At 35.2% G+C, this 11,632-nt stretch overlaps 1 protein-coding gene and 1 long non-coding RNA gene across 2 annotated transcripts in view; one reads left to right on the top strand and one right to left on the bottom strand.

Moving 5' to 3' along the window:
- LOC106949023 (uncharacterized) overlaps positions 1-11,599 on the bottom strand; it is a 60,816-nt gene extending 49,217 nt beyond the window's left edge. Inside the window, exon 1 of the long non-coding RNA XR_001425305.1 lies at positions 10,842-11,599. This is a non-coding gene — a long non-coding RNA (uncharacterized LOC106949023). The remainder of the gene's footprint in view (positions 1-10,841) is intronic.
- The window catches only part of LOC106949020 (astrotactin-2-like), a 198,734-nt gene that overhangs the window by 50,603 nt on the left and 136,499 nt on the right, over positions 1-11,632 (top strand). The window contains exon 8 of the mRNA XM_015034982.1: positions 1,101-1,238. Within this exon, the coding sequence (XP_014890468.1) occupies positions 1,101-1,238 (138 nt within the window). The remainder of the gene's footprint in view (positions 1-1,100; positions 1,239-11,632) is intronic.

The following is an 11,632-nucleotide window of genomic DNA, read 5'->3' as shown; positions in this document are numbered from 1 at the left end:
AGTGAAGTGTATTCAAACTTGTTGAGTCAAATCAGGAAATTGGCAGCAAGTTGAAGGTTTTTCATTGGGAGGTTTGATACAAAATAATATACCAAAATTGCCGAGGAAATGAAGATAAAAACATTCTTTTTTTTTCAAATACCCATTAGATTAATTTATACATTGTTATATTTTATATAACATTTAACTTTATGCAGACTAATTCAAAAGTATTCCTTTTATGCGTGCAAGATTTGCAATAGATAAGTAATTAGTAGTGATTTAGCTTGAAACATCATAACCATACAAATCAAGTGAGGTAAGAGCTACACCAGAAGCTGAGCTTGATATTATTTTAAGTATGAACATTTTTTGGTACACTGATTTGAATACCTTTTAAAAGAAAACAAGAAAATGAGCCTTTAGATTCTTCTACCCATTCAGTTGTGCAATCATCTGTTTATACAGTAAAAATTAACATATTTTAATCTTCTAAAATGTATTCATGACAGTTCAAAAGAGATTAATAATATTGCCTAAGTATTTTCTTGTGTGCATTCATGGAAATATCAAATTGAGGGCCCACTATTCTCTGCTAAAAAGCTCCAACTTCTCTTGGAATTTTTTTACACAAGTTCTAGGAGTATCTCTATTGGATTTGGTGACCATACTTTTGTAATTTCATTTGTGAGGTCAGACCTTAATGTGGCAAACAGGCCTGACTTGCAATCTCCGATTTTATTCATTTCTTCAAAAGTGTTCTTTTGGGTTCATGTCATGATTCTGTGCAAACCAGTTCATTTTATGTACCAAAATCACTCATGTATGTCTTATTGACCCTTGCTTTGAGCTAGGTTCAATTCTACTTTACATCAATACAATCAGATAGGTCGAATAATTTTTTATTGGCTGGTTTATTCTGTAAATGTTTTTTTTATATATTAGATTTCATATGACAGAAAAGATGGTAGTGAGGCAGGAGCAAAGGTCAGTGGGACTGAGGCCTTTGTACATGGGTCACCGGCTCTAGCCTCTATTCCACTGCCACACCCTGCATTCTGTCAAAATGTTTTAATCTGACTTGAACTCAAGTAACATTTGCATACTTTATGTTTGTACAGATCATTCTACAGTTTGGGTCAAGGGTTGTGGCTCCCAGTCAGTAAAAGCTTTGTAGTACCACCAGTGGAACTGTCAATCAACCCAATCGCCAGCTGCAAGACAGATGTGTTGGTTACCGAAGATCCAGGAGAGGTCAGGTAAGAAAACGACCAGTCTGGGATCAGATTTATACAGGTTCTCTGACAAATGTACTTGCATAACTCTAAACTCTTTACTAAATGGATGGGTTGACACACAGTCACGAAGCATCCAAGCTTCAACAACATTGGCGTTAGATGACGTGCTGTTTCCATGACTCAAGGATTAGTGTTTGCATATCATCCAACATTAGGGCAGAGTTGCTTTGCATATAGCATCCCAGCAGTGCCACATATGTAAGTCTGACACAGTGCTACAGTTCAGCTCCATGCTGATGGCAGCATTTTTTTTTTCATTTACTTTACCAATGCATATATTTAAAACTGAATATTGTGCTCACATTAAAAAAATGAACATGGTAGGAAAAAACACAATATCAGCTATGAGCAATGTCTTGTATTTCTTGCATTTCTCAGTCATCAATTTAGGTGTTAAATTACACAAAACAAATAAATAAAAATATCAGAAGTTTTTGAGTCCATACCTCACTCTTTTAAAATATTTTTTTGGAATGCTTTTAAAGCGTGATTTTTATTTTTAACTTTGCGTTTTGTGTGTCTTTGCAGACTTGATAATAAAAGTACATTTTGAGAGTAAAAAATATGCAAATGTGCATTCTTACTTTTTGCACTGGACAGAATAGCACATATACTGTACACATAGTTGGAGTCAACTTTTGTTTAATTCAGTCAAATGATACAATCAAATTGATAGCCATAACACAACACAGTCAAATTCCACTAATCAAGCAATGCCAACGGGTACAAAGATAATTTAAAGAAGACCAGCCAGATATTTCCAACTAATGACTTTGCAGATATCGCTTATCTTGGGCAAGTATGTGGTGACAGTGGAGAGAAACCCCTCCCTTGTTAACGAAAGGAAACTTCCAGCAGAAACAATTTCAGGTTGAGAATCAAACTGTGGATAAGAATACAGAGAGAATATAGAATTGAAAATCTGAAACACTAGTTCTGGAGTCCTTTCTGTAAAAATGAAGAGCAGAAAACACAGACTTGATTCCAGCAATATCGCCATTCATTGTTCTGTCCTGGAAAGATACACAGCCAATCACAAAAGCTGAATTTTTTGTGGGAGTGACAAACAAAGAGAGCACATCAGAAGAATTATGTTAGCTATAATACTAGCAGCAATAGCTTCTTCACTGGCTTTGTTCAATTAGGGTGCTAAGCATATGGTAGAGAGAGTAACCTATTTCAAATAATGGCCGCAATAAATTCAGATAATGCAGAAAAAGAGTAGCAGGAGAAAAAGAGTGGGATTAGCTATATGCTGTATATTCACTCAATGCTCATTTGTTAAGGTGCTACATGGCCTAGATTCAACAAGAAGTCGAAGATACTTATCAGAGATTTTTGAGCATATTAACTTGCTAACATCATACAATTCAAAATTTAACCTCTTGTTATATCTATTGTCTCTTTAAAGCTGTATCTGACAATGACAGGGCAAATTTTTTTATTATTAATTATTATTATTATTATTTTTTTTTTCCACAGGCACTCAATCGATATTTTTGCTTTTTTCAGATAATTCTCGGTATACCTGAAAGAGAGTTGTGTGCACCAGCCTTTCTGGCACCAAGAGCCACATCATGTTTAAATGAATTTAAATCCCTTTCGTCCTCATTCTGATGTTACAGCAAGTCGTCTTCACCACATCTAGATGTGTCAATGCATTTAGCTGACCATATGACTGGTTGAGTTTGTGGAAGCATGTATTTTAAACAAGTGTTTGTAGTAAAGTTACTTGAAGTAGCCAGCTCAATTGTATATTTTGAACCTTAAGCAAAATACACCTGCAAGTTGAAATAGCTTATTCTGCAGTTTAGAATTGAATAAATGTATTTGTGTTGAGAAGAGCTGCACTTCATCTGTTTCTTTATTCTCATCCAATGTCTGTCCTCTTTGAACACACTGTGGAGAAAAGGGAAGGTGCGCTATCACATGTGTATTCTTATGCACACACATTATTGAGTCTCTTGGACCAATCACTGCCAATAGTCACATTCAGCAACAGAAGAACAAAACCCTACACAGTATAAAGGGACCAAGGCCATACTTAAGCAATGGCTGCAACTGACCTTCACTGATTGAAGGGAAGGTGTTACGCTTTGATGAAGTTCATGATGAAGGTTTTACCTTCATTAGTGAAACTAATACCATTCACTAAAGTATAAAGATTTTGAATCAAACACAATTTTCTATGTTGATGATTATGTACAATATGCACATCCATGTACATTCATTTATATGTGTGTGTATGTGTGCATTAAGAACAACAATCGGTATATGTTCAGTCACCAATTCGCAATGCAAAAGGGAAAATTAAACATTATTTTAATACAAATATTTAGCTGAATTACAAGTCACTAACCTTTTGGTCAATTGACCCTGGATGGTGTATTGATTAGCCATCGCAGTTACTGACTACTGAGGTGGAAGCTTAAAACATTTTCGTACTCACAAGATCATGAACAAATACTAGGCATGATGATGTCACACCCAGGATTAGCAGTTCAGTCTCACATCAGACATTCTCAAGAGACGCATGTCTTTCTGGGGAATCTATAACTCTGCCAGGTTCTTTTCTGCAGGAGCTCAGATAAGCTTATAAGTCTAAGAAAATAAGGTTTATTTTTGGCTGGGACAGAGTCACTGGATACATAACAGAAGACTGAAATTTTCTTTGGATCCAGGGTTTCTTCAAAAATGCAGCCTTTCACTTTCCCAAAGAGGTTAAGTCATCCTCCCTAACACAACCTGTACAGAACTGTGGATAAAGACAGTGAACACTGCTATTCCAGAGTTTCGTTGTCCAATGATATCCTGGGTATTCCATCTGTGATTCCTCCCATCCTAGGAACTACGTCTGAAAATGGTTTAAGCATTCAGGGATTGAACATTTTTTTCAGGCTCTTATTCTGTGTCTGGTTCAGTCCATTTTTGTTTTCCCCATACCTGTGCCCAACAATATGTGTAGTGTACATGTTAAAATACGGCAAGAGCAAAAGTGCAGTTGAGCACACTCTTGAGTGTTTTTTAGGAGATTTTCTATTTGTATTTTCTAATGTTTGTCATATATTTCAATGTTTCTATATTGCTGCATAAATGTAAACTTTTTAGAGGCTTAATAAACTTGCTTCAGGAGCACTGAACTCCCAAGGAATTTGTATGCTTCTGATGTATGGTAAATAGGATCATTGTGTGCTTCTTGAATAATTATTCCTGGTCTTTCGTTTACTTTGAGATAGTTTCACAACCAAAGAAGTGAGCTGCATAGCAGATACAATAAAAAATAGATTTTGGGCACACAACAATCCAATCAGTTTACACATATTTATTAAATAACTCATAAGAGCATAGTATGTACCCACGAGGCAAAGTTGCATAAATATTTGCTAATGAGGTTTTCTTTTCATTTGTTTCATTTAGTCTGACACAATTGAATACATGACAGATGCATCTTTCTACTCTAGATCACAGTTTCAATGAGTAATAAAATGTTTCACCAAATACTTACAGAGTATGCTTTTGTTTTATTTGCAGCTTGTAAGATCTGCTTGGGTTTACAACCCTTGCTGTCAGTGGAACAAGCCTTCAAGGACATATATTCTATTTTCACTGCTCTGTAACACATGAGTAGAATCATCTTTTGCCCTTATGATTACAGTTCAACAATACTGTCTAAGAATATTGTTTTTTGTTCTTGATTATTCAAATAGAGATATCGTTGAGAGTGGCCTCTTGAAATGTTAGAAGTGAAATACAAAAAAATAAAAAATAAATCCAGGATCCTGAATGCGAGACATTTTTTAGCATACAGCTCTGCAATGTAAAACATTCGTTTGGAATACTAACTTAATGTGGTATATTAAAGTGATGATTAGTCCCTGTAACTGTGAGGCAGATCTGTCAGATTGTCATGAATAATGCAGATAGCTCATTATCCAAAGCAATTTTTTGCGGGAATAAGTCCCATGGGAGTTCATGGTGATTCAGTCTGATGCTCCCTTCCAAAATGTTTATATACACATTTATGTCGACAGTTAGGCACGATAGATGGGCTCTGGTGGTGAATGCAAAAATGCACTGCAGCTGGAGCTTTTAAAGGGACATCTCTCAATCTCACTTTTGCCCTTTAGGCTTACAGCCAATCCTCCTTTGTGACATATGAAACTGAGAGGAGTGTGAGAATGGGAACTCAACAGAATTCATGCATGGACCATGCTTATTGTTATGAATCATAAATTGAACAAGAAAATATGTAACTGTATCTATAAAGTAAGGTAAATCTAAACATTTCATTCACTTTTCTATGACTAAAAGTGCAGACAGCACATTTACAAGGAATGCTATTTCATAAATTAAAGCTTACTCAAAAAGGGCCTAAAAATAACTTTCAGGGTAAATTATTTAAAAAGTTTTAAATAATTTCAGACTAACACAATTATCCAGTGAAGTCGAATCTTTTTTAAGGTTGAAGGATACAGGTTTTAACTTTTGAATTGCTTTAAATCTGTCTTAAATGTTTTGCGTCCATGTACTGCTACCTCAAATGCTGAATAAAATGTCTCATCATTCATTTATTTATTTTTGCCGTATGGATTGTATTAATAACTACAAACACACTACCGACCAATCGGATCTTTTATTAGGGTAGGGTTAGTCTAAATCATGTGATGGTCTGTCCTGTGTCCCTGTTAGCATGGGGAAATTAAAATTCAGCAACATTTAGGCTCAAAGAAACAAATTAAGCCTTGACTGAAGCCAAACATCTTGATCCAAATAGGGACTATTACTACAATGCAAAACAACCCCATAAAACATGGGAACATTGGGTGCATAGGCAGCGAATTCGCATTCAGAAAGTGACAAATGCATTACTACAGTTAATGCTCTGAGAGACACAGCAGCTATCAGTCTGGATTCTTCACACGGTAACTAGCACTATTCTTACAGCACAAATAATAAAGTAGAGTACTTGTTCCAAAATGTGTTTCTGGACTATGACAGTGTCACGTAATTTAAATGTAGAAAAGATAAAACTGTGTACATAACCTGTTTTGGACAAGCAGACTTTGTCATTTCTAAAGAAACTTTACTGCCAGAACTCATGTTTGTTGAAAGTCCAGCTCGAACTCCCAAAACCAAGCAGCTGGAAGTACGCTTATGTTTTTGGGAGAGGGAGAAACTACCATCCACACATGGGACATGCAACAGCCAACAACTTAATAAAACACATTGAAGTAAGTAAGCGTTGTACTCTATCTGTATATCCCGATGCTGTTTTGTTCCTTGAGGACTCCAAGCAGAATGAGGCCAGTGATCAGCATCACACAAAGATAAGACCGAAATAACCTTGAAAAATGCTGAAGAAATATTTCAAAAGGGCTGCAACCCCAAGGTGGATATTTGCATCCGTCAGCATTCTATTAAAACAGCAGATGCATGGGTCTTCTGCTGCAACGCCATGTCTCATGATCCTTCAGATACTTATACACTGAGTCTTCAATCTTAAAATAAAATAGTTACAAAATGTATTTATAGTAAGTCAATTAAAGGGTAAATACTGCCCAGTGCAAGGATAATAAAACCACATCACATATGCTGTATGGAAACCTGCATACTTTATGTGTGTCATTTGCATATCTAGCAGTGTTGACCTTGTGAAGTATACCAATAAGTGTCCCTGCATAAATAAAAAAAAAAAAAGTATGGTAACACTTTATTTGAAGGGATGTGCTTAAGACTGACTTGACACTGTCATAAACATGTCATAACACCTGCATGAATATGAAGGAGTCTTTATGAATACTTAGAAGTGTTGTCATGAAGTGTCATTTTGTAAATAATGATAGTTTTATAATGCAAAGTTGCTTTAAAAGTTGCATTAAAAGTCCAATAATAGTGCCAACTTTGCATTAAGCTTACCAACTAATGCGAAGTTGGCACTATTAGTGGACTTTTAATGCAACTTCAAACAAGGGACAAAGAAAAGTGTTGAATTGCTCCTGTTAGTAATGTTTTTTGCCTATTATAAATTGCTGATTAATATTTTTGCATTAAGATATAATTTAGAACACTAACCCCTAAGTACCACATTTTAATGAAATTTTGCTCAAGGATTTTTTAATTTATTTTTTTGTCAACTCTTATTTGATTTGGAATTTACCAGGCTGATGAAAATTAGCCAAAGTAGCCTTTTTAAATGTCATGTTTGTCATTGACAAATTTAAAAGCGGTACTGGAGTCCTGACCGTTCTTGTGTTAAAGTCCGCAACTCGCATTAATCCAACTTAAATGTGGTTCTTAATGCTGATGGCCATGACACAGCAAATTTGTCTAACCACTGCTAATTCATGAGGTGCTAGTGCTTTATAATACATGCTAAAATAGAATCCTGTTCTTTTCAGGTTTCACGGAAACTACATAAATTCACTTAAATGTCATCTTGATATGGAATATAAAAGGTGATAAAACAGCTTCCTGAAGTTATTCATTCACAAAACTGTTGCCTAACAATGTTTCAAAAGCACAGTCAATTATAAGACCATCATCCTATATGTCATGCTTTTTTTCCCCCCTTTTATTCTCATTATAGATACTCTGATTGTTTTCACTTGGGTTGACTGTGACATTTAAAGCCAGACAAAGGTAAAGGAACATGCATTCCAAAAAGTCCCTAGAATGTACATTAATGGAAACATAAAGCAGAGTAAGATGAAGAAAATCATTTGGTTGTGGTTTTATGCAAATGGCATTTGTGTTTAAAATAACAAAACTGAAAAACTGCTTCGACAAAGTTGAGAATTTAAACAAATGTGGCACTCAATATTGGACATTTCGAAATTTTATGAATCATTGATCTGAGACTCAGAAGATTTTCAAATTTTCACAAACTAGATACAAGGGAGTCCTGTGGTAGTTTGAAAATGTCTGTGTGCAGAAGTCTTTCTTGCTCCAGGAAATGTGTAATGATTCTTATTGGGGGGTTTTGCACCAGGCACTACAATGCAGGGTTCTTTCATGGTTTTCAAGGTTATTCTTTCTAAGAATAACCGTTAAAGTTGTATGGAAGATAGATGGCTGATTTTGGAAGAAGTATTGTGTAAGTAACTGCTAAGGAGGCTTCAAACTACCTGAACTGACAGAATAAGGATGCACTGAACATGGCCTACTTGCACATAGTACCACAATCTCTCAAAATCTTGCTGGATGTCAGCGTAACTGCTTTGGCATCATTTCATTTAGACAACAATTACTCAACAAATTTAGATATTTTCTGCTCTGAAAATTATAAATGTGGTGCAGATTAAAAAAAAAAAAAAAAAAAAAAACTAGCACCACCCACCAGACATGACAGTGGTTTGTTACCATGGAAACTGGATGGAGGCCGGTGAACTGGCTTTGCTGACAAGGATGTGGCTGTTTTATTAGTATTATTATTAATTAATTTATTTATTTACAGCCTCTCCCTGCTGCTTGAGTGTCAGATTTGCTGCATTGACCTGGAGGATGGAACGTCTTCATTGATGCTTTCCACAAACTGAAACCCAATTGTGTTTATATTGTTTATTTTTATATATACGGAAAGAAAACTAAATCTCTTAATCAAATTCCTATCTAGTAAATGATTTAATATTATCAGTAAATGCATGTGATATTAAACAGTAAAAGATGACTTAGAAAAAAAAATCCTCATGTTTTTATTTATTTATTTATTTTAATCTTTTTTCACTTTTTCAATCCAAAGACCAATGGCCTTGTTTTTATTTGGAAACAACAAGCTTTTGTTTTCTCAATCATTCTGCCAAACAATGAGGTTCTGTCCTTTCAAGCAATTATTATAATGCAGAGTAAAACTTATCACACACTTTTCTAACTTGCAGAATTGCTTCTTTGTCTTTATAGTCATTGTCTAAGAAGCCAAGTTAATTTCTTTTGGTTAAAGTCTTTGTTTTTAGTTTAGTAGATATCTTTTGTTTTGGTGCTAAGATTTGAAGAAAAAAAAAATACTGCATGCTCACAAACTGAATATGTAGCTCACAATGCACAATTAAGGTTCTTTGAGCTGCATACAAAAAAAAAAAAAAAAAAATTGGGGAGAAACTATTCATAACCTTTAAACAATTACTGTCACTTTCAGGTGTGATTAATGAGTTTGCAAGCCCTGATCAAGTGAACCATAACTCAAATGCCCCATTACAAACAAAGAAACGCTTCTAGAGTTTCTGGAAACAAACAAAAAAATAAATAAGTAAATGAAATATAAAGCCAATCTCACTCAATTCGATATTATGTCTTACAGTTACATGGTCATAATAACTGAGGCATCACTCTTCAATTTATGATTTACTTTTACCAGTTTTTTTTTTTTTTCTGCGAAGAACCACCCTTTTGCTCTATGATTGTTGAAATTCTAAAGCATAGGTGGTCCATTCAGTGACAAAATTGCTTGATGAGAGTCAGCATATTTGTGGGGAGCGGGAATAAGAGCATTAATCAAGTGCAGGGCCAGACCAATAACGGGCTCTGTAATCATGCTGGAGCAGCGCTCTAACTTTGGGCAGTGTCGCGTGGCCATTCATCATGTGGAAAAGGCAGGAGGCAGAAAGGGAGATTAATAACAAGTATGGTACGTCGGTGTTTAGATGCAGCCAGTAGAAGGCCAAGTCATGCAATAGAGTCAAAGTGCCAAAAGCACTGATGTTGATACGGAAAGGGGTGGGGAGAATACTTTTATGCATGAAATATGGTTGCCTCTCACTCAGTTTTCAAATCTCTTTAGGCATTTCTTTAAGCTTGGATATTTCAAAAAAATGTCCAATCAGGTTAAATCACATTTAAACTGTGAGATGTCTATATTGCATGAACAGAATTGAAAATTCTAGTTGTGAATATCTCCGACTCCTCCACCAAACATTTCTACAAAAAAAATATATATATATATTAATGAAAAGGAAAGTAATCAACAAACTGAATGATGTACGGAAATTATCAGTACAACTAAAGGAACATGGAAACAACAGACAGAGAATTAACTCTGTTTAGTTGAGCTTCTGAATATTTGATACTTCCCTTTTCTTTTATAATGCCAAGTTTCCTCATTACCCTTAACTACTACAGCATCTTCAGCTCCCTCAGCATTGTCAGTCAATGCACATTTCCATCTTTCCTCTTTTTAGAGGCATTGATGGAACCTGTCAACTGAAGTGAACATAATTCATAAATTGGATTATTTACTTTTGTAAACATCACAATAGATCAAAACTGTTAAACTAAAGATAGCTTTGCAAAACAGTTTTACTTTCCCATGGATTAAATAGTTGCACTGCATTTCACTTAGGTTTTAAATAACACAGGTCTCGAGCATTTCTTTTTTTTTTTTTTTATGAGTCCGTGTGTGTGTTATTTTAGTCACCCTCTCCATCCCAGTGCTCTAGACTGTTCTGAATTAAGGATTCATTTTTCACCGCTTTAAATACTTGGCAGATGAAACCAAATGCCAGCTGGATAATTCAGAAAAGATGAGCTGCTAAATAAGGAAAAAGAAGGGACATGCAAAGAGAATGAACTCACTTTGGTTGGTTGTGGTGCAGTACGATGGCAGGGCATTACTCACTTGCGCCTCTGCTAAGCAGGGGCGTAAACCAGAGGTGGTGCGAAAACAAGAACAACAAAACATCAATAGGCAATTAAGAACAGTAGGCACTTGCAGTGTTGGGGGGAGGAAGGGTGTAGCTATTCTCCCTGGGTTTCTCCACTATCTATCACTGTGTTACATAGCATTTTCATTGAGTTTTTAAACCCAAGACAAGTGTTTGTTTGTGGTCCAAACTTCTTTTGTATTTTACTTCATTTCACCACCGCTAAAAAGTGAGGCCGAATTACTATTTTGTTTTTTAAAATACTAACCCTTTTTTATACCCACCGAGATCTATGTAGGAAAGCATGTGAAGCGTAGGTGTTCCTTTCAAACCTGGCAATTTTTGCAGTGTGATTACATCAGCAGTAAGTATTATAATGGAGCCAATGTTCAATCTTCCGTTATGTGTGCATAACATAATACATTGCTAAAAATGAGCTCTCAGTAGCGAAAAATGTTGAGATTTTTTAGAAATAGTTTGAGTTACATAGGTTTGAGTTACACAAAAGCTTCTAGATCAGTTGGCTACCACCTAAAGATGTGGAAATGTGAATACAACAGCAGTTTATTCTTCTACACTGGATATCCATATCAATGTTGTCTCATTTAAATGGGAACGATACGAACTATGATCATGCATCCATTGGTTTTGTAGCAAACAATTCCTGAAATGTCAGATGTTTTCATTTTTTGTACAAGGAAATAAAATTGTATTGTGTATCTT

Source organism: Poecilia latipinna, unplaced genomic scaffold, assembly GCF_001443285.1.
Source record: "Poecilia latipinna isolate Pla-1442-1.1 unplaced genomic scaffold, P_latipinna-1.0 Scaffold319, whole genome shotgun sequence".
Taxonomy (NCBI): Eukaryota; Metazoa; Chordata; class Actinopteri; order Cyprinodontiformes; family Poeciliidae; genus Poecilia; species Poecilia latipinna.
Note: the sequence above shows the minus strand (reverse complement) of the source record. Positions and strands in the feature narration are given on the sequence as shown.